This window comes from Gallus gallus, unplaced genomic scaffold (assembly GCF_016699485.2).
Source record: "Gallus gallus isolate bGalGal1 unplaced genomic scaffold, bGalGal1.mat.broiler.GRCg7b scaffold_89, whole genome shotgun sequence".
Classification (NCBI taxonomy): Eukaryota; Metazoa; Chordata; class Aves; order Galliformes; family Phasianidae; genus Gallus; species Gallus gallus.
This window is the reverse complement of record NW_024096041.1, coordinates 1092-24621: the sequence shown is the minus strand read 5'-3', so window position 1 is coordinate 24621 and position 23530 is coordinate 1092. Positions and strand designations below refer to the sequence as shown.

Sequence of the window (23530 nt, the reverse complement as noted above, 5' to 3'; positions counted from 1 at the left end):
GGTCCTATGGGGTGGGATATGGGGTCTTATGGGGTTATGGGGTCATATGGGGTCCTATGGGGTGGGATATGGGGTCCTATGGGGTCTTATGGGGTCCTATGGGGTGGGATATGGGGTCCTATGGGGTTATGGGGTGGGGTTATGGGGTCCTATGGGGTCCTATGGGGTCCTATGGGGTCATATGGGGTCATATGGGGTCCTATGGGGTGGGATATGCGGTCCTATGGGGTCCTATGGGGTCCTATGGGGTGGGATATGGGGTCTTATGGGGTTATGGGGTCCTATGGGGTCCTATGGGGTTATATGGGGTCCTATGGGGTCCTATGGGGTCTTATGGGGTCCTATGGGGTCCTATGGGGTCATGTGGGGTTATATGGGGTCCTATGGGGTCCTATGGGGTGGGATATGCGGTCATATGGGGTCCTATGGGGTCCTATGGGGTCCTATGAGGTCCTATGGGGTTATATGGGGTCATATGGGGTTATATGGGGTCCTATGGGGTGGGATATGGGGTCTTATGGGGTTATGGGGTCATATGGGGTCCTATGGGGTGGGATATGGGGTCTTATGGGGTTATGGGGTCCTATGGGGTCCTATGGGGTTATATGGGGTCCTATGGGGTCATATGGGGTTATATGGGGTCATATGGGGATCTATGGGGTTATGGGGTTCTATGGGGTCTTATGGGGTCCTATGGGGTTATGGGGTCATATGGGGTCCTATGGGGTCTTATGGGGTCCTATGGGGTTATGGGGTCCTATGGGGTCCTATGGGGTTATATGGGGTCCTATGGGGTTATATGGGGTCATATGCGGTCCTATGGGGTGGGATATGCGGTCCTATGGGGTCCTATGGGGTCCTATGGGGTCCTATGGGGTGGGATACGGGGTCTTATGGGGTTATGGGGTCCTATGGGGTCCTATGGGGTTATATGGGGTCCTATGGGGTCTTATGGGGTCATATGGGGTCCTATGGGGTCTTATGGGGTCCTATGGGGTGGGATATGGGGTCCTATGGGGTTATGGGGTGGGGTTATGGGGTCCTATGGGGACATATGGGGTCCTATGGGGTTAGGGGGGATATGGGGTGGGCTCTCAACAAGGACTGGCTGTGCGCCAAGGTGCCCTATGGGGTTATGGGGTGGGGTTATGGGGTCTTATGGGGTCCTATGGGGTAGGATATGGGGTCATATGGGGTTATATGGGGTCCTATGGGGTTATGGGGTCTTATGGGGTCCTATGGGGTTATATGGGGTCCTATGGGGTCCTATGGGGTTATATGGGGTCATATGGGGATCTATGGGGTTATGGGGTTCTATGGGGTCTTATGGGGTCCTATGGGGTTATGGGGTCATATGGGGTCCTATGGGGTCTTATGGGGTCCTATGGGGTTATGGGGTCATATGGGGTCCTATGGGGTCTTATGGGGTCCTATGGGGTTATATGGGGTCATATGGGGTCCTATGGGGTGGGATATGGGCTCCTATGGGGTCTTATGGGGCCCTATGGGGTGGGATATGGGGTCTTATGGGGTTATGGGGTCATATGGGGTCCTATGGGGTTATATGGGGTCCTATGGGGTCTTATGGGGTCCTATGGGGTCTTATGGGGTCATATGGGGTTACGGGGGATATGGGGTGGGCTCTCAACAAGGACTGGCTGTGCGCCAAGGTGCCCTATGGGGTTATGGGGTGGGGTTATGGGGTCTTATGGGGTCCTATGGGGTTATGGGGTCATATGGGGTCATATGGGGTTAGGGGGGGATATGGGGTGGGCTCTGCGCCAAGGTGCCCTATGGGGTCATACGGGGTCCTATGGGGTTGTGGGGTTAGGGGGGGTTATGGGGTTATGGGGGGCATTATGGGGTGTGGAGGAGGGTCTTATGGGATTTGGGGGGTTATATGGGATCTGGGGGGGCTGATATGGGGTCCTGGCGGTCCTATGGGCTCTGGGGGGGGGCATTATGGGGTTTTGGGGGGGCACTATGGGGTTTTAGGGGGGTCTTATGGGATTTGGGGGTGGTCTTATTGGGTTTGGGGGGGGCATTATGGGGTTTTGGGGTGGTCCTATGGGATTTGGGGGGGCATTATGGGGTTTGGGGGGGCGTTATGGGGTTGGGGGGGGCATTATGGGGTTTTGGGGGCATTATGGGGTCTGGGAGGGTTTTATGGGGTTTTGGGGTGGTCCTATGGGGTCTGAGGGGGCATTACGGGGTTTGGGGGGGTTATATGGGGTCTGGGGGGGCTGATATGGGGTCCTGGTGGTCCTATGGGGTCTGGGAGAGTCTTATGGGGTTTGGGGGGGTTATATGGGGTCTGGCGGTCCTATGGGGTCTGGGGGGGCATTATGGGGTTTAGGGGTGGTCTTATGGGGTCCTGATGGTCCTATGGGGTTTTGGGGTGGTCCTATGGGGTTTGGGGGGCATTATGGGGTTTGGGGGAGTCTTATGGGATTTGGGGGGCTTATATGAGGTCTGGGGGGGCATTATGGGGTCGTGGGGGGGGGGTCTGACAGGTTTTGGGGGGCTTATGGGGTTTTGCGGTGGTCCTATGGGGTCTGGGAGGGTCTTATGGGGTTTGGGGGGTATTATGGGGTTTTGGGGTGGTCCTATGGGGTCCTGGCAGTCCTATGGGGCTTAGGGGTGGTCCTATGGGGTTTGGGGGGCATTGTGGGGTCTGGGAGGGTCTTATGGGGTTTTGGGGTGGTCCTATGGGGTTTGGGGGGCATTATGGGGTTTTGGGGGGGTCTTATGGGGTTTTGGGGGGGTCTTATGGGGTTTGGGGTGGTTATATGGGGTCTGGGGGGGCATTATGGGGTCTTGGGGGGGGGTCTGATGGGTTTTGGGCGGCTTATGGGGTTTTGGGGTGGTCCTATGGGGTTTTGGGGTGGTCTTATGGGGTTTGGGGGGCATTATGGGGTTTGGGGGGGTCTTATGGGTTTGGGGGGCTTATGGGGTCCTGGTGGTCCTATGGGGTCCGGGGGGGCCTTATGGGGTTTTGGAGGGTCTTATGGGGTTTGGGGGGTTATATGGGGTCTGGGGTGCATTATGGGTTCTTGGGGGGGGAACTGATGGGTTTTGGGGGGCTTATGGGGTCCTGGTGGTCATATGGGGTTTAGGGGTGGTCTTATAGGATTTGGGGGGCATTGTGGGGTTTTGGGGGGGTCTTATGGGATTTGGGGGGCATTATGGGGTTTTGGGGGGGTCTTATGGGGTCCTGGCAGTCCTATGGGGTTTTGGGGTGGTCCTATGGGTCTGAGGGGGCATTATGGGGTTTGGGGGGGGTTATATGAGGTCTGGGGGGTATTATGGGGTTTGGGAGGGTCTTATGGGGTTTTGGGGTGGTCCTATGGGGTCCTGGGGGCATTATGGGGTTTTGGGGGGGTCTTATGGGGTCCTGGCAGTCCTATGGGGTCTGGGGGGGCATTATGGGGTTTGGGGGGCATTGTGGGGTTTAGGGGTGGTCCTACGGGGTTTGGGGGCATTGCGGGGTTTGTGGGAGGGAGCTTAGAGGGTTTGGGGGGGTTATATGGGGTTTGGGGGGGCGTTATGGGGTCTTGGGGGGGGTCTTATGGGTTTGGGGGGCTTATGGGGTCCTGGTGGTCCTATGGGGTCCGGGGGGGCCTTATGGGGTTTTGGAGGGGTCTTATGGGGTTTGGGGGGCTTATATTGGGCCTGGGGTGCATTGTGGTTTCTTGGGGGGGCATTATGGGGTTTAGGAGTGGTCTTATAGGGTTTTGGGGGGCTTATGGGGTCCTGGTGGTCCTATGGGGTTTAAGGGTGGTCCTATGGGGTCTGAGGGAGCATTATGGGGTTTGGGGGGGTTATATGAGGTCTGGGGGGTATTATGGGGTTTGGGAGGGTCTTATGGGGTTTTGGGGTGGTCCTATTGGGTCCTGGGGGCATTATGGGGTTTTGGGCGGGTCTTATGGGGTCCTGGCAGTCCTATGGGGTCTGGGGGGACATTATGGGGTTTTGGGGTGGTCCTATGGGGTTTGGGGGGCATTATGGGGTTTTGGGCGGGTCTTATGGGGTTTGGGGTGGTTATATGGGGCTTGGGGGGCATTATGGGGTCCTGGTGGTCCTATGGGGTCCGGGGGGGCCTTATGGGGTTTTGGAGGGGTCTTATGGGGTTTGGGGGGGTTATATGGGGCTTGGGGTGCATTATGGTTTCTTGGGGGGGCATTACGGGGTTTAGGAGTGGTCTTATAGGGTTTTGGGGGGCTTATGGGGTCCTGGTGGTCCTATGGGGTTTAGGGGTGGTCCTATGGGGTCTGAGGGAGCATTATGGGGTTTGGGGGGGTTATATGAGGTCTGGGGGGTATTATGGGGTTTGGGAGGGTCTTATGGGGTTTTGGGGTGGTCCTATTGGGTCCTGGGGGCATTATGGGGTTTTGGGGGGGTCTTATGGGATCCTGGCAGTCCTATGGGGTCTGGGGGGACATTATGGGGTTTGGGGTGGTCCTATAGGGTTTGGGGGGCATTATGGGGTTTTGGGCGGGTCTTATGGGGTTTGGGGTGGTTATATGGGGTCTGGGGGGGCATTATGGGGTCTTGGGGGGGGGGTCTGATGGGTTTTGGGCGGCTTATGGGGTTTTGGGGTGGTCCTATGGGATTTTGGGGTGGTCTTATGGGGTTTGGGGGGCTTATGGGGTCCTGGTGGTCCTATGGGGTCCGGGGGGGCCTTATGGGGTTTTGGAGGGGTCTTATGGGGTTTGGGGGGGTTATATGGGGCTTGGGGTGCATTATGGTTTCTTGGGGGGGCATTACGGGGTTTAGGAGTGGTCTTATAGGGTTTTGGGGGGCTTATGGGGTCCTGGTGGTCCTATGGGGTTTAGGGGTGGTCCTATGGGGTCTGAGGGAGCATTATGGGGTTTGGGGGGGTTATATGAGGTCTGGGGGGTATTATGGGGTTTTGGGGGGGTCTTATGGGGTCCTGGCAGTCCTATGGGGTCTGGGGGGACATTATGGGGTTTTGGGGGTGTCTTATAGGGTTTGGGGGGGTTATATGGGGCTTGGGGGGCATTATGGGGTTTTGGGGGTGTCTTATAGGGTTTGGGGGGGTTATATGGGGTCTGGGGGGGCTGATATGGGGTCCTGGTGGTCCTATGGGGTCTGGGGGGGCATTATGGGGTTTTGGGGAGTTTTGGGGGGGGATCTTTTGGGGTTCATTGTGGGGTTTCTTTTGGGGGGGGGGTCTTTTTTTCCCACGCAGTGCGGGGTGCAGAACTTCAAACGGCGCGAGAAGTGCTTCAAATGCGGCGTCCCCAAATCGGGTGGGTGACCCCAAATCCCCCTTTTTTCACCCCAAAAACCCCCAATGGGACCCCAAATCCCCCCTATTTTCACCCCAAATCCCCCCCGACCCCAAATCCCCCCTTTTTTCCACCCCAAAAACCCCCATTGGGACCCCAAATCCCCCCTTTCTTCACCCCAAATCACCCCCGACCCCAAATCCCCCCTATTTTCACCCCCAAAACCCCCATTGGGACCCCAAATCCCCCCTTTTTTCACCCCAGAAACCCCCAATGGGACCCCAAATCCCCCTTTTATTCACCCCAAATCCCCCCCAACCCCAAATCCCCCGATTTTCACCCCAAAAACCCCCAATGGGACCCCAAATCCCCCCTTTTTCTCACCCCAAATCCCCCCCGACCCCAAATCCCCCTTTTGTTCCCCCCCAAAACCCCCCCGACCCCAAATACCCCCTTTTTTCACCCCAAAAACCCCCAATGGGACCCCAAATCCCCCCTATTTTCACCCCAAAAACCCCCCCGACCCCAAATCCCCCCTTTGTTTTCACCCCAAAAACCCCCATTGGGACCCCAAATCCCCCCTTTCTTCACCCCAAAAAGCCCCCCGACCCCAAATCCCCCCTTTTTTTCACCCCAAAAACCCCCATTGGGACCCCAAATCCCCCTTTTGTTCACCCCAAAACCCCCACAACCCCAAATCCCCCTTTTTTCACCCCCAAAACCCCCATTGGGACCCCAAATCCCCCCTTTTTTCACCCCAAAAACCCACCCGACCCCAAATCCCCCCCAACCCCAAATCCCCCCTTTTTCCACCCCAAATCCCCCCTTTTTTCACCCCCAAAACCCCCATTGGGACCCCAAATCCCCCTTTTGTTCACCCCAAAACCCCCCCAACCCCAAATCCCCCACAACCCCAAATCCCCCTTTTTTTCACCCCAAAACCCCCCCCGACCCCAAATCCCCCCATTTTTCACCCCAAAAACCCCCATTGGGACCCCAAATCCCCCTTTTTTCACCCCAAAAACTCCCCCGACCCCAAATCCCGCCTTTTTTCACCCCAAAAACCCCCATTGGGACCCCAAATCCCCCCTACTTTCACCCAAAAACCCCCCGACCCCAAAACCCCCCCGACCCCAAATCCCCCCCGACCACAAATCCCCCTTTTTTCAACCCAAAGACCCCCATTGGGACCCCAAATCCCCCTTTTTTTCACCCCCAAACGCCCCCCGACCCCAAATCCCCCCTTTCTTCACCCCAAAACCCCCATCGGGACCCCAAATCCCCCCTTTTATTCACCCCAAAAACCCCCCCGACCCCAAATCCCCTCTGACCCCAAATCCCCCCTTTTATTCACCCCAAAAACCCCCCAACCCCAAATCCCCCTATTTTCACCCCAAAAACCCCCAATGGGACCCCAAATCCCCCCTTTTTCTCACCCCAAATCCCCCCCGACCCCAAATCCCCCTTTTGTTCCCCCCCAAAACCCCCCCGACCCCAAATACCCCCTTTTTTCACCCCAAAAACCCCCATTGGGACCCCAAATCCCCCCTTTTATTCACCCCAAAACCCCCCCGACCCCAAATCCCCCCCGACCTCAAATACCCCCTTTTTTCACCCTAAAAACCCCCATTGGGACCCCAAATCCCCCCTACTTTCACCCCAAAAACCCCCATTGGGACCCCAAATCCCCCCCTTTTTCACCCCAAATCCCCCCCCGACCCCAAATCCCCCCTTTTTTCACCCCAAAATCCCCCCCAACCCCAAATCCCCCCTTTTTCTCACCCCAAATCCCCCCCGACCCCCAATCCCCCCTTTTTTCACCCCAAAAACCCCCATTGGGACCCCAAATCCCCCTTTTATTCACCCCAAAACCCCCCCCGACCCCAAATCCCCCCTATTTTCACCCCCAAACCCCCCCGACCCCAAATCCCCCCTTTTTTCAGCCCAAAAACCCTCCCGACCCCAAATCCCCCCCGACCCCAAATCCCCCCTTTTTTCACCCCAAAAACCCCCATTGGGACCCCAAATCCCCCTTTGTTTTCACCCCAAATCCCCCCTGACCCCAAATCCCCCCTTTTTTCACCCCAAAAACCCCCAATGGGACCCCAAATCCCCCTTTTATTCACCCCAAATCCCCCCCGACCCCAAATCCCCCCTTTTCTCACCCCAAAACCCCCATTGGGACCCCAAATCCCCCTTTGTTTTCACCCCAAATCCCCCCTGACCCCAAATCCCCCCTTTTTTCACCCCAAAAACCCCCATTGGGACCCCAAATCCCCCCTTTTTTCACCCCAAACCCCCCCCGACCCCAAATCCCCCCCAACCCCAAATCCCCCTTTGTTTTCACCCCAAAAACCCCCATTGGGACCCCAAATCGCCCCCTTTTTTCACCCCAAAACCACCCCCGACCCCAAATCCCCCTTTTTTCACCCCAAAAACCCCCCCGACCCCAAATCCCCCTTTTGTTCCCCCCAAAAACCCCCATTGGGACCCCAAATCCCCCCTATTTTCACCCCAAAAACCCCCATTGGGACCCCAAATCCCCCTTTTTTCACCCCAAAAACTCCCCCGACCCCAAATCCCCCCTTTTTTCACCCCAAATCCCCCCTTTTTTTCACCCCAAAACCCCCCCGACCCCAAATCCCCCCCAACCCCAAATCCCCCTTTGTTTTCACCCCAAAAACCCCCATTGGGACCCCAAATCCCCCTTTTTTCACCCCAAAAACCCCCATTGGGACCCCAAATCCCCCCTTTGTTTTCACCCCAAAAACCCCCATTGGGACCCCAAATCCCCCCTTTTTTCACCCCCAAAACCCCCATTGGGACCCCAAATCCCCCTTTTTTCACCCCAAATCCCCCCCCGACCCCAAATCCCCCCTTTTTTCACCCCAAAAACCCCCAATGGGACCCCAAATCCCCCCTTTTTTCACCCCAAAAACCCCCAATGGGACCCCAAATCCCCCTTTTATGCACCCCAAATCCCCCCCGACCCCAAATCCCCCCTTTTCTCACCCCAAATCCCCCCCGACCCCAAATCCCCCTTTGTTTTCACCCCAAAAACCCCCATTGGGACCCCAAATCCCCCCTTTTTTCACCCCAAAACCCCCCCGACCCCAAATCCCCCCCAACCCCAAATCCCCCTTTGTTTTCACCCCAAAAACCCCCATTGGGACCCCAAATCGCCCCCTTTTTTCACCCCAAAACAACCTCCGTCCCCAAATCCCTCCTTTGTTTTCACCCCAAAAACCCCCATTGGGACCCCAAATCCCCCTTTTTTCACCCCAAAAACCCCCATTGGGACCCCAAATCCCCCCTTTTTTCACCCCAAAAACCCCCATTGGGACCCCAAATCCCCCCTACTTTCACCCCAAAAACCCCCATTGGGACCCCAAATCCCCCCTATTTTCACCCCAAATCCCCCCCGACCCCAAATCCCCCCTTTTATTCACCCCAAATCCCCCCCGACCCCAAATCCCCCCTTTGTTTTCACCCCAAAAACCCCCATTGGGACCCCAAATCCCCCCTATTTTCACCCCAAAAACCCCCATTGGGACCCCAAATCCCCCCTATTTTCACCCCAAAAACCCCCATTGGGACCCCAAATCCCCCCTATTTTCACCCCAAAAAGCCCCCCGACCCCAAATCCCCCCCGACCCCAAATCCCCCCTTTTATTCACCCCAAAACCCACCCGACCCCAAATCCCCCCTTTGTCATCCCCCTCCCCCCCCCCCAAATTTGGGGTATCCAACCCCCCATTTTTTGGGGTCAGCCCCCCCAATTTTGGGATCATACCCCCGAATTTTGGGGTCAAACCCCCCCATTTTGGGGTCCAACCCCCCAATTTGGGGATCAAACCCCTCAATCTTGGGGTCCACCCCCCCATTTTGGGGTTCAAACCCCCCCCTTTTGCTTTGGGACCCCCCCCAATTTACGTTCTCTTCCCCTCCCCCCCCCCCAATTTGGGGTTCAACCCCTCTTTTGCTTTGGGACCCCCCCAATTTAGGTTCTCTTCCCCCCCCCCACAAATTTGGGGTTCAACCCCCCCCCCTTTTGCTTTGGGACCCCCCCAATTTGGGTTGTATGTCATCCCCTCCCCCCCCCCCAAATTTGGGGGTCCAACCCCCCATTTTTGGTGTCAACCCCCCCAATTTTGGGATCGAACCCCCCAATTTTGGGGTCAAACCTCCCAATCTTGGGGTCCACCCCCCCATTTTGGGGTTCAAACCCCCCCCTTTTGTATTGGGACCCCCCAATTTGGGTTGTATGTCATCCCCTCCCCCCCCCCAAATTTGGGGGTCCAGCCCCCCATTTTTGGGGTCAAACCCCCCATTTTTGGGGTCAAACCCCTCAATCTTGGGGTTACCCCTCTCAATCTTGGGGTCCACCCCCCAAATTTGGGGTTCAACCCCCCCCCTTTTGCTTTGGGACCCCCCCAATTTGGGTTGTATGTCATCCCCTCCCCCCCCCACCCAAATTTGGGGTCATATGCCCCTATTTTGGGGGTCCAACCCCCCAATTTTGGGGTCCACCCCCCCATTTTGGGGTTCAACCCCCCCCCTTTTGCTTTGGGACCCCCCCAATTTAGGTTCTCTTCCCCTCCCCCCCCCCCAACTTTGGGGTTCAAACCCCCCCCTTTTGCTTTGGGACCCCCCAATTTGGGTTGTATGTCATCCCCTCCCCCCCCCCACCCAAATTTGGGGGTCATTCGCCCCTATTTTGGGGGTCCAACCCCCCAATTTTGGGGTCAAACTCCCCCATTTTGGGGTTACCCCTCTCAATCTTGGGGTCCACCCCCCATTTTGGGGTTCAACCCCCCCCCTTTTGCTATGGGACCCCCCAATTTGGGTTGTATGTCATCCCCTCCCCCCCCCCCCCAAATTAGGGGGTCCAACCCCCCAATTTTGGGGTCAAACCCCCCAATTTTGGGATCAAACCCCTCAATCTTGGGGTCCACCCCCCCATTTTGGGGTTCAACCCCCCCCCTTTTGCTTTGGGACCCCCCCAATTTAGGTTCTCTTCCCCTCCCCCTCAATTTTGGGGTTCAAACCCCCCCCCCTTTTGCATTGGGACCCCCCAATTTGGGTTGTATGTCATCCCCTCCCCCCCCCCATTAATTAGGGGGTCCAACCCCCCAATTTGGGGGTCCAACCCCCCAATTTTGGGGTCAAACCCCTCAATCTTGGGGTCCACCCCCCCATTTTGGGTTTCAACCCCCCCCCCTTCTGCTTTGGGACCCCCCCCAATTTGGGTTGTATGTCATCCCCCCCCCCCCCCACACCCAAATTTTGGGGTCATACGCCCCTATTTTGGGGGTCCAACCCCCCAATTTTGGGGTCAAACCCCTCAATTTTGGGGTTACCCCTCTCAATCTTGGGGTCCCCCCACCCATTTTGGGGTTCAACCCCCCCCCTTTTGCTTTGGGACCCCCCCAATTTGGGTTGTATGTCATTCCATCCCCCCCCCCCAAATTTGGGGGTCCAACCCCCCGAATTTTGGGGTCAAACCCCCCCATTTTGGGATCAAACCCCTCAATCTTGGGGTCCACCCCCCCATTTTGGGGTTCAACCCCCCCCTTTTGCTTTGGGACCCCCCAATTAGGGTTGTATGTCATCCCCTCCCCCCCCCCCACAAATTTGGGGGTTCAACCCCCCCTTTTGCTTTGGGACCCCCCCCAATTTAGGTTCTCTTCCCCCCCCTTCCCCCCCCAAATTTGGGGGTCCCCCCCCCCCCACTGACGGCCATTTTTTTGGGGGTACAGAAGCTGAACAACGGGGACCGGGGGGTCCACGACCCGAATTGGTACCCGGTGGGGGGGGGGGGGGGGCTTCTGCCCCTCCCTCAGCCCTATGGCCCCACTTTGGGGGGGACCCCCGGGGGGTCTTCGGGGGGCGCTGAGCCCGGAGCTGACAACGCCAACGACAGTGAGTTGGGGGGGGTGGCTTTGGGGGTCCTGGGGGGGGGGGATTGGGGGGTTTTGGGGGTCCTGGGGGGGGATTTGGGGGTCCTGGGGGGGATTTGGGGGTCTTGGAGGAGTTTTGGGGGGGATATTTGGGGGCTTTGGGGGTTCTGAGGGGGGATTTGGGGGTCTTTGGGGGGGTTGGGGGGGATATTGGGGGGCTTTGGGGATACTGGGGGGGGGTTGGGGGGTTTTGGGGGGGATATTGGGGGGCTTTGGGGGTCCTGGGGGGGAATTGGGGGGACTTTGGGGAGGATTTGGGGGTCTTGGAGGGGTTTGGGGGGGATATTGGGGGTCTTGGAGGGGTTTTGGGGGGATTTGGGGGTCCTGGGGGGGGCAATTGGGGGTCCTGAGGGGGGCTTTGGGGGTTCTGAGGGGGGATTTGGGGGTCTTGGAGGGGTTTTGGGGGGGATATTGGGGGGCTTTGGGGGTCTTGGAGGGGTTTTGGGGGGATATTGGGGGGCTTTGGGGGTCCTGGGGGGGGCAATTGGGGGTCCTGGGGGGGATTTGGGGGTCTTGGAGGGGTTTTGGGGGGGATATTGGGGGGCTTTGGGGGTTCTGAGGGGGTATTTGGGGGTCCTGGAGGGGGAATTGGGGGTCTTTGGGGGGGTTGGGGGGGATATTGGGGGGCTTTGGGGATATTGGGGGGGGGTTGGGGGGTTTTGGGGGGGATATTGGGGGGCTTTGGGGATATTGGGGGGGGGTTGGGGGGATATTGGGGAGGATTTGGGGGTCTTGGAGGGGTTTGGGGGGATATTGGGGGTCTTGGAGGGGTTTTGGGGGGATTTGGGGGTTCTGGGGGGGTATTTGGGGGTCTTGGAGGGGTTTTGGGGGGGATATTGGGGGGATTTGGGGGTCCTGGGGGGGGAATTGGGGGGATATTGGGGGGCTTTGGGGATCTTGGAGGGGTTTTGGGGGGGATATTGGGGGGCTTTGGGGGTCCTGGGGTGTTTTGGAGGGGATATTGGGGGGCTTTGGGGGTTTTGGGGGGATTTGGGGGTCCTGGGGTGTATTTGGGGGTCTTGGAGGGGTTTTGGGGGGGATATTGGGGGGCTTTGGGGGTCCTGGGGGGGATTTGGGGGTCCTGGGGGGGGGTTGGGGGGTTTTGGGGGGGATATTGGGGGTCTTTGGGGGTTCTGAGGGGGGATTTGGGGGTCCTGGGGGGTATTTGGGGGTCTTGGAGGGGTTTTGGGGGGGATATTGGGGGGCTTTGGGGGTCCTGGAGGGGTTTTGGGGGGATATTGGGGGGCTTTGGGGGTCCTGGGGGGGGATTTGGGGGTTTTGGGGGGATTTGGGGGTCCTGGGGTGTATTTGGGGGTCTTGGAGGGGTTTTGGGGGGCATATTGCGGGGCTTTGGGGGTCCTGGGGGGGGCAATTGGGGGTCTTGGGGGTCCTGAGGGGGGATTTGGGGGTCTTGGAGGGGTTTTGGGGGGCTTTGGGGGTCCTGGGGGGGTATTTGGGGGTCTTGGAGGGGTTTTGGGGGGGATATTGGGGGGCTTTGGGGGTCCTGGGGGGGATTTTGGGGGTCTTGGAGGGGTTTGGGGGTCCTGGGGGGGGAACTGGGGGGATATTGGGGAGGATTTGGGGGTCTTGGAGGGGATTTGGGGGGATATTGGGGGACTTTGGGGGTCCTGGGGGGGGAATTGGGGGTCCTGGGGGTCCGGAGGGGGTATTTGGGGTTCCTGGGGGGTTTGGGGGGATATTGGGGGGATTTGGGGGTCCTGGGGGGGGATTTGGGGGTTTTGGTGGGATTTGGGGGTCCTGGGGGGGAATTGGGGGGATATTGGGGAGGATTTGGGGGTCTTGGAGGGGGGGATTTGGGGGTTTTGGGGGTCCTGAGGGGAGAATTGGGGGTCCTGGGGGGGGATTGGGGGATTTGGGGGGTCCTGAGGGGGTATTTGGGGGTCCTGGGGGGGATTTGGGAGTCTTGGAGGGGTTTGGGGGGGGATATTGGGGGGCTTTGGGGGTCCTGGGGAGGGAATTGGGGGTCCTGGGGGAGGGGTTGGGGGGATATTGGGGGGCTTTGGGGGGGATTGGGGGGGATTTGGGGGTCTTGGAGGGGGAATTGGGGGTCTTGGGGGGGGTTGGGGGGGATATGGGGGGGCTTTGGGGGTCTTTGGGGGAGAATTGGGGGTCTTGGAGGGGTTTTGGGGGGGATATTGGGGGGCTTTGGGGGTCCTGAGAGGGGATTTGGGGGTCACTTGGGGGTCACTCTATGGGTCCTGGGAGCCCTTTGGTGTCCATCTATGGGTCCTGGGAGCCCTTTAGGGCCCATCTATGGGTCCTGGGTCCACTTGGGGGTCAATCTATGGGTCCGGGGAGCCCTTTGGTGTCCATCTATGGGTCCTGGGAGCCCTTTGGGGTCACTCTATAGGTCCCGTGTTCACTTGGGGGGCACTCTATGGGTCCTGGGAGCCCTTTGGGGTCCATCTATGGGTCCAGATTCCCACCCCATAGATCTCGGCCGCCATCTTGGTTCCTCCCATTGGCGTTGGGAGCCGTTTGGGTTCCATCTATGGGTCCTGGGTTCTCTTGTGGGTCACTCTATGGGTCCTGGGTCCACTTGGGGGTCACTCTATGGGTCCTGGGAGCCCTTTGGGGTCCATCTATGGGTCCTGGGAGCCCTTTGGTGTCCATTTTTGGGTCCCGGGTTCACTTTGGGGTCACTCTATGGGTCCCGGGTTCACTTGTGGGTCAATTTATGGGTCCTGGGTCCACTTGGGGGTCAATCTATGGGTCCTGGGTCCACTTGGGGGTCAATCTATGGGTCCTGGGTCCACTTTGGTGTCACTCTATGGGTCCTGGGAGCCCTTTAGGGCCCATCTATGGGTCCTGGGTCCACTTGGGGGTCAATCTATGGGTCCGGGGAGCCCTTTGGTGTCCATCTATGGGTCCTGGGAGCCCTTTAGGGCCCATCTATGGGTCCTGGGTCCACTTGGGGGTCAATCTATGGGTCCTGGGAGCCCTTTGGGGTCCATCTATGGGTCCCGGGTTCAGTTGGGGGTCACTCTATGGGTCCAGATCCCAACCCTATATATCTCAGGCGTCATCTATGGGTCCTGGGAGCCCTTTGGGGTCACTCTATGGGTCCTGGGAGCCCTTTAGGGCCCATCTATGGGTCCTGGGTCCACTTGGGGGTCAATCTATGGGTCCTGGGAGCCCTTTAGGGCCCATCTATGGGTCCTGGGTCCACTTGGGGGTCAATCTATGGGTCCTGGGAGCCCTTTGGGGTCCATCTATGGGTCCCGGGTTCAGTTGGGGGTCACTCTATGGGTCCAGATCCCAACCCTATATATCTCAGGCGTCATCTATGGGTCCTGGGAGCCCTTTGGGGTCACTCTATGGGTCCTGGGAGCCCTTTAGGGCCCATTTATGGGTCCCGGGTTCACTTGGGGGTCAATCTATGGGTCCTGGGAGCCCTTTGGGGTCCATCTATGGGTCCCGTGTCCACTTGGGGGTCAATCTATGGGTCCTGGGAGCCCTTTAGGGCCCATCTATGGGTCCCGTGTCCACTTGGGGGTCAATCTATGGGTCCGGGAAGCCCTTTGGGGTCCATCTATGGGTCCAGCCCCACACACGTCCTCCCCCTCCGCCCCACAGCCATCATCCTCCGCAACCTCCACCCTCAGAGCAGCCTGGAGTCCATCCTGGCCGCCTTGGCCCCATTCGCCGCCCTCTCGGCCGCCAACGTCCGCGTCATCAAAGACAGACAGACGCAGCTCAACCGCGGCTTCGCCTTCGTGCAGTTGGCCACCATCGTGGTGAGCTTTGGGGGGGGGGGGACCCCCCCACGGGACCCCCACGGGACCCCCAAGTGGGCCCTTGTCCCCACTGAGTTCCATTGGGTCCCATTGAGTCCCATTGGTTTCCATTGGTTTCCATTGAGTCCCATTGAGTCCCATTGGGTCCCATTGAGTTCCATTGGTTTCCATTGAGTCCCATTGATTCCTATTGAGTCCCATTGACTCCCATTGGTTTCCATTGAGTTCCATTGGGTCCCATTGGTCCCCATTGGTTTCCATTGGGTCCCATTGGTTTCCATTGAGTCCCATTGGTTTCCATTGAGTCCCATTGAGTCCCATTGGTTTCCATTGGGTCCCATTGAGTTCCATTGGTTTCCATTGATCCCCATTGATCCCCATTGGTTTCCATTGGTTTCCATTGAGTCCCATTGGTTTTCATTGAGTCCCATTGGTTTCTATTGGGTCACATTGAGTCCCATTGAGTCCCATTGGTTTCCATTGAATCCCATTGGTTTCTATTGGGTCCCATTGAGTCCCATTGGTTTCCATTGAGGCCCATTGATTCCCATTGATTCTCATTGAGTCCCATTGAGTCCCATTGGTTAACATTGGGTCCCATTGGTTTCCATTGAGTCCCATTGATCCCCATTGGTTTCCATTGGGTCCCATTGGTTTCCATTGAGTCCCATTGAGTCCCATTGGTTTCTATTGGGTCCCATTGGTTTCCATTGGGTCCCATTGGTTTCCATTGAGGCCCATTGAGTCACAGAGCTTCGCCTTCGTGCAGTTGGCCACCATCGTGGTGAGCTTTGGGGGGGGGGGGGACCCCCCCACGGGACCCCCATGGGACCCCCAAGTGGCCCTTTGAGTCCCATTGAGTCCCATTGCGTTCCATTGGTTTCCATTGAGTCCCATTGGTTTCCATTGGGTCCCATTGGATTCCATTGAGGCCCATTGAGTCCCATTGGGTCCCATTGAGTCCCATTGGTCCCCATTGAGTCCTATTGAGTCCCATTGGTTTCTATTGGGTCTCATTGGTTTCTATTGGGTCCCATTGATTCCCATTGATTCTCATTGAGTCCCATTGAGTCCCATTGAGTTCCATTGAGTCCCATTGGTTTCCATTGAGTCCCATTGAGTCCCATTGCGTCCCATTGGTTAATATTGATTCCCATTGGTTTCCATTGGTTTCCATTGAGTTCCATTGGGTCCCATTGGTCCCCATTGGTTTTCATTGATCCCCATTGGTTTCCATTGGTTTCCATTGCGTCCCATTGAGTCCCATTGATTCCCATTGAGTCCCATTGATCCCCATTGGTTTCCATTGATCCCCATTGGTTTCCATTGGGTCCCATTGGTTTCCATTGAGTCCCATTGAGTCCCATTGGTTTCTATTGGGTCCCATTGGTTTCCATTGAGTCCCATTGGTCCCCATTGAGTCCCATTGAGTCCCATTGGTTTCTATTGGGTCCCATTGGTTTCCATTGAGTCCCATTGGTCCCCATTGAGTCCCATTGAGTCCCATTGGTTTCTATTGGGTCCCATTGGTTTCCATTGAGTCCCATTGGTCCCCATTGAGTCCCATTGAGTCCCATTGGTTTCCATTGGGTCCCATTGGTTTCCATTGGTTTCCATTGAGTCCCATTGAGTCCCATTGCGTTGCATTGCTTTCCATTGAGTCCCATTGAGTCCCATTGCGTTCCATTGGTTAACATTGGGTCCCATTGGTTTCCACTGAGTCCCATTGATCCCCATTGGTTTCCATTGGGTCCCATTGGTTTCCATTGAGTCCCATTGAGTCCCATTGGTTTCTATTGGGTCCCATTGAGTCCCATTGAGTCCCATTGGTTTCTATTGGGTCCCATTGGTTTCCATTGGTTTCCATTGTGTCCCATTGAGGCCCATTGAGTCCCATTGGTTTCCATTGGTTTCCATTGAGTCCCATTGAGTCCCATTGGGTTCCATTGGTTAACATTGAGTCCCATTGGTTTCCATTGAGTCCCATTGAGTCCCATTGATCCCCATTGGTTTCCATTGACTCCCATTGAGTCACAGAGCTTCGCCTTCGTGCAGTTGGCCACCATCGTGGTGAGCTTTGGGGGGGGGGGGACCCCCCACGGGACCCCCACGGGACCCCCAAGTGGGCCCTTGTCCCCATTGAGTTCCATTGGGTCCCATTGGTTTCCATTGAGTCCCATTGAGTCCCATTGGTTTCTATTGGGTCCCATTGGTTTACATTGAGGCCCATTGAGTCCCATTGGTTTCCATTGGGTCGCATTGAGTCCCATTGAGTCCCATTGGTTTCCATTGGGTCCCATTGAGTTCCATTGGTTTCCATTGATCCCCATTGATCCCCATTGGTTTCCATTGGTTTCCATTGAGTCCCATTGGTTTTCATTGAGTCCCATTGGTTTCTATTGGGTCACATTGAGTCCCATTGATTCCCATTGAGTCCCATTGATCCCCATTTGTTTCTATTGGGTCACATTGAGTCCCATTGAGTCCCATTGAGTCCCATTGATCCCCATTGGTTTCCATTGGGTCCCATTGGTTTCCATTGAGGCCCATTGAGTCCCATTGGTTTCCATTGGGTCGCATTGAAGTCCCATTGAGTCCCATTGGTTTCCATTGGGTCCCATTGAGTCCCATTGAGTCCCATTGGTTTCCATTGGGTCCCATTGGTTTCCATTGGTTTCCATTGAGTCCCATTGAGTCCCATTGGTTTCCATTGGGTCCCATTGGTTTCCATTGAGTCCCATTGAGTCCCATTGCGTTCCATTGGTTAACATTGAGTCCCATTGGTTTCCATTGAGTCCCATTGATCCCCATTGGTTTCCATTGAGTCCCATTGGTTTCTATTGGGTCCCATTGATTCCCATTGATTCCCATTGAGTCCCATTGAGTCCCATTGAGTTCCATTGAGTCCCAGTGAGTTCCATTGAGTCCCATTGAGTCCCATTGGTCCCCATTGAGTCCCATTGGTTAACATTGATTCCCATTGGTTTCCATTGGTTTCCATTGAGTTCCATTGGGTCCCATTGGTCCCCATTGGTTTTCATTGATCCCCATTGAGTCCCATTGATTCCTATTGAGTCCCATTGAGTCCCATTGAGTCCCATTGATTCTCATTGAGTCCCATTGGTTTCTATTGGGTCCCATTGGTTTCCATTAGTTCCCATTGAGTCCCATTGAGTTCCATTGGGTCCCATTGAGTCCCATTAGTTTCCATTGAGTCCCATTGAGTCCCATTGGTTTCCATTGACTCCCATTGAGTCCCATTGGATTCCATTGGTTTCCATTGGGTCCCATTGAGTCCCATTGGTTTCCATTGGGTCCCATTGGTTTCTATTGGGTCCCGTTGGTTTCCATTGAGTCCCATTGGTTTCCATTGAGTCCCATTGAGTCCCATTTATCCCCATTGGTTTCTATTGGGTCCCATTGGTTTCCATTGAGTCCCATTGGTTTCCATTGAGTCCCATTGAGTCCCATTGGTTTCCATTGAGTCCCATTGGTTTCCATTGAGTCCCATTGAGTCCCATTGATCCCCATTGAGTCCCATTGAGTCCCATTGGTTTCTATTGGGTCCCATTGGTTTCCATTGAGTCCCATTGAGTCCCATTGGTTTCCATTGGGTCGCATTGAGTCCCATTGCTCCCCATTGGTTTCCATTGATTCCTATTGAGTCCCATTGGTTTCCACTGAGTCCTATTGGGTCCCATTGAGTCCCATTGGTTTCCATTGAATCCCATTGGTTTCTATTGGGTCCCATTGATTCCCATTGAGTCTCATTGAGTCCCATTGAGTCCCATTGAGTTCCATTGAGTCCCAGTGAGTTCCATTGAGTCCCATTGAGTCCCATTGAGTCCCATTGGTTAACATTGATTCCCATTGGTTTCCATTGGTTTCCATTGAGTTCCATTGGGTCCCATTGGTCCCCATTGGTTTTCATTGATCCCCATTGGTTTCCATTGATCCCCATTGAGTCCTATTGGTTTCCATTGGGTCCCATTGAGTGCCATTGAGTCCCATTCATCTCCATTGGTTACCATTGACTCCCATTGGTTTCCATTGTTCCCCATTGCTCCCCATTGATTTCCATTTAGTCCTATATTCCTCTCCGTGTTCCCACCATCCCCTTTTTCCACCTTTTTATCCCCCTTCTCCCCTCCCTGCCCCATTTCTGACCCCCCCACGACCGCCCCCCGGCTGCCCCTTCTTCCCCCCCGGCTGCCACCCCCCATCAGCCCCCCATGTCCCCCCCTGCACGTCTCCTCCATCCCCTTTTTCCCCCTTTATGTCCCCATTCTCCCCTCCCTGCCCCATTTCTGACCCCCCCACGACCCTCCCCCGGCTGCCACCCCCCATGTCCCCCCCATGTCCCTCCCCCATATCTCCTCCTTCCCCTTTTCCCCCTTTTTATCCCCCTTCTCCCCTCCCTGCCCCATTTCTGACCCCCCCACGACCGCCCCCCGGCTGCCCCTTCTTCCCCCCCGGCTGCCACCCCCCATCAGCCCCCCATGTCCCCCCCTCCACGTCTCCTCCATCCCCTTTTTCCCCCTTTATGTCCCCATTCTCCCCTCCCTGCCCCATTTCTGACCCCCCCACGACCCCCCCCTGGCTGCCACCCCCCATGTCCCCCCCATGTCCCTCCCCCATATCTCCTCCATCCACTTTTCCCCCTTTTTATCCCCATTCTCCCCTCCCTGCCCCATTTCTGACCCCCCCGACCCCCCTTGACCCATCCCCTTCTTACCCCCCGGCTGCCACCCCCCATCTCAGCCCCCCATGTTTGTCGTCCCCCCCCCCCAGGAGGCCTCCCAGCTGCTGCAGATGCTGCAGGCCCTCCACCCCCCCCTCCACATCGATGGCAAAAGCATCAACGTGGAATTCGCCAAAGGCTCCAAGCGGTGAGGCCACGCCCCCCAACCCAACAGGCCACGCCCCCAAGCCCAATAGGCCCCTCCCACAGCCAGCAAGCCACGCCCCCTTCCATTTAAACCCTCCCATTAAGCCCCATGCCTTAGCTTAAGCCCCGCCCCCAATCGCCTTAAGCCACGCCCACTATAAGCCAAGCCACGGCCTCCAACCCCCAGGCCCCGCCCCCCAACCAACAAGCCCCGCCCCGTTTCCCTTAAGCCCCACCCCCACTGTTCCAACCAATGCTGTGTGACGGGCATTAAGCCCCGCCCATTGTGCCATTGGCCACGCCCCCTCCACAAGCCCCGCCCCTACCATTATGCCCCTCACAAAGAGGCCACGCCCCCAACCCGAAAGCCCCACCCACTCCCATTAGGCCACGCCCCAAGCTGGCTGACCCAATCACGTCCATGATAAGTATCCATAAGCCCTGCCCATTACCACAAGCCACACCCACACACCCCTCAAGCCACGCCCCCTTCGATTAAACCCCACCCCCCATGCACGCAGCCCATTGTTTAGCAGCCGGTTAAGCCACGCCCCCTCTCATAAGCCCCGCCCACGAGCTGTACATTCATTGGAAGCCACAGCTCCTCCTGTAAGCCCCGCTCACATCACCACGAAGGCCACCCCTTTTAAGCCACGCCCCCTCCAATAAGCCACGCCCACCACATGCCCCCCTTAGGCCACGCCCCCTCCATAAGCCCCGCCCAGCACTTGTAACCTTTAGGCCACACCCCCTCCATAAGCCCCGCCCACAACTGGTACCCCCTTTAGGCCACGCCCCTCCGATAAGCCCCGCCAACCTCCAGTCCCTCTTTAGGCCACGCCCCCTCCCATAAGCCCCGCCCACCACATGCCCCAATAGGCCACGCCCTCACTCCATCTAGCCCCGCCCCCTTCTATTAAACTCCTCCCCCCAAATGCACGCTGCCCATTGTTTATGGGCCCTTAAGCCCCGCCCCCTCCCATAAGCCCCACCCACCACCGACCAGCCCCATTAGGCCACGCCCCCTCCCATAAGCCACGCCCATCTCAGACCCCACCCACTTCAGGCCACGCCCCCACCCTTAAGCCACGCCCATCTCAGACCCCACCCACTTCAGGCCACGCCCCCTCCTTTAAGCCCCGCCCCCTTCGATTAAGCCCCTCCTCCCCACCCAAATGCACACTGCCCGTTGTTTAGGGGCCCTTAAGCCCCGCCCCCTCCATACGCCCCGCCCACCAACTGTCCCCTTTAAGCCACGCCCCCTCCCATAATCCCCGCCCACCACACCGTCACTATAGGCCACGCCCCCTCCCATAAGCCCCGCCCCCCGGGTTCCCTTTTGGCCACACCCCCTTCTATTAAACCCCTCCCCCCAAATGTACACTGCCCATTGTTTAGGGGCCATTTAGCCCCGCCCCCTCCCATAAGCCCCGCCCCTTTTCCGTGTGGCCACGCCCCCTGACCGTGGCCCCGCCCCCAGGGAGGTGCAGGGGGCGGGGTCAGCGGAAGGCCCGCCCCGCGCCAGCGCCGCCTCCGTGGCCTCCACCGCCATCGCTGCCGCCCAATGGGCACTCTCCCAGGTGGGCGGGACTTCCGGCGGGAAGGGGGGCGGGGCTTCCGGTTTAGGGCTGGGTGGGGACGTGGCGGTGGGCGGGGCTTATGAAGGGGGCGTGGCATAAAGGGAGAACGGGGGTGGGCGGAGCCTATGGGTGGGGCGTGGCTTAATGGGGGACATGTGTTGGGCGGGGCTTATGGGAGGGGGCGTGGCCTAAAGGGTTGGCGCTGGAGGGCGGGGCTTGCGGGGCGGGGGCGTGGCCTTCGCGGCGGTGTGGGCGGGGCTTGGAAGGGGTGTGGCCTCCGACTGGGGTAGATCGGGTGGGCGGGGCTTAAGGAGGGGCGTGGTCTGCATACGGAGTGGTTGTGGGCGGGGCTTGTGGGTGGGGGCGTGGCCTTCGTGGTGATGTGGGAGGGGCTTCGTGCAGTTGGCCACCATCGTGGTGAGCTTTGGGGGGGGGTCGGGGGAGGGACGCCCCAATGGACCCCCACGGGACCCCCAAGTGACCCCCAAGTAGCCCCGTGTGTCCTTTGATCCCCATTGGTTTCCATTGGGTCCCGTTGATATCCATTGGTCCCCATTGATCCCCATTGACTCCCATTGAGTCCCATTGGTTTCCATTGAGTCCCATTGGGCCCCATTGGGCCCCATTGATTCCGATTGAGTCCCACTGAGTCGCATTGAGTCCCCATTGGTTTCCATTGAGCCCCATTGGGTCCCATTGGTTCCCATTGAGTCCCATTGGTTTCTATTGGTTCCCATTAATTCCCATTGATCCCCATTGACTCCCATTGAGTCCCATTGGTCTCCATTGGTTTCCATTGAGTCCCATTGGTTTCCATTGGGTCCCATTAAGTCCCATTGAGTCCCATTGATCCCCATTGACTCTCATTGACTCCCATCGAGTCCCATTGGTCCCCATTGATCCCCACTGATTCTTATTGAGTCCCATAGGTTTCCATTGGGTCCCATTGATCCCCATTGGTTTCCATTGAGTCCCATTGAGTCCCATTGATCCCCATTGGTTAACATTGACTCCCATTGGTTTCCATTGGGTCCCCTTGAGTCCCATTGGTCCCGATTGGGTCCCATTGAGTCCCATTGGCTTATGGTAGGGGGCGTGGCCTTCGTGGCGATGTAGGCGGGGCTTTGTGGAAGGGGGCGTGGCCTACGGGGGCTATTGGGGGCGTGGCTTAAGGCCGCTGGTGGGCAGTGCGAAGGAGGGGGCGTGTCCTTCATGATGGTGTGGGCGGGGCTTATGAGAGGAGGCGGGGCTTCCAATGGCGGCGTTGCTTGTGGGCGGGGCTTACGGGGGGGGGTCAACGCTTCCCTATGGGGCTCGATGGGGGGGGGGGCGTGGCTTAATCAGGCCACGCCCCCTTTTCCAGGCAGCCCCCGGCGGGGAGGCGGCTCCGTGGGCGGGGGGAGGGGAGGAGACTTCCGGGGGCGGAGACTTCGGCGCTTTCTACCAATCAGAGGAGAGCTTCGCCGGCCCCGCCCCCCTCTACGGCTCCGCCTACCTGAAGGCGGCCCCGCCCCCCGGCCCCGCCCTCTCTGGCTCCGCCCCCAGCAAAGGAGACGGCTCCGCCCCCGGTATGTGACCCCATTCACCCCACTGACCCCATTGACCCCATTGACCCCACAGCCCCCATTGCCCCCATTGACCCCAATGTCTCCAATGCCCCCATTGACCCCATAGTCCTCACTGACCCCACAGCCCCCATTGCCCCCAATGCCCCCATTACCCCCATTGACCCCATTGCCCCCACTGTCCCCATTGACCCCATAGTCCCCGTTGCCCCCATTACCCCCATTGACCCCATAGTCCTCACTGACCCCACAGCCCCCATTGCTCCCATTGCCCCCATTGCCCCCATTACCCCCATTCACCCCATTCACCCCATTGCCCCCAATGGCCCCACAGCCCCCAATGCCCCCATTGACCCCATTGCCCCCATTGCCCCCAATGCCCCCATTACCCCCATTGACCCCAATACCCCCATTACCCCCATTGCCCCCATTACCCCCATTGCCCCCATTGACCCCACAGCCCCCAATGTCTCCATTGCCCCCATTGCCCCCATTGCCCCCAATGGCCCCATTACCCCCATTGCCCC

The 23530-nt window shown here is 57.7% G+C and overlaps 1 protein-coding gene across 1 annotated transcript in view; it reads left to right on the top strand.

Moving 5' to 3' along the window:
- The window catches only part of LOC107049770 (RNA-binding protein 10-like), a 42771-nt gene extending 19755 nt beyond the window's left edge, over positions 1–23016 (top strand). Inside the window, exons 5-10 of the mRNA XM_040657265.1 lie at positions 5213–5273; positions 11012–11174; positions 14810–14970; positions 19762–19859; positions 21339–21438; positions 22802–23016. Coding sequence (XP_040513199.1) covers positions 5213–5273; positions 11012–11174; positions 14810–14970; positions 19762–19859; positions 21339–21438; positions 22802–23014 — 796 coding nt within the window. The 3' untranslated portion in view covers positions 23015–23016. The remainder of the gene's footprint in view (positions 1–5212; positions 5274–11011; positions 11175–14809; positions 14971–19761; positions 19860–21338; positions 21439–22801) is intronic.
- Positions 23017–23530: the final 514 nt, after the last annotated feature.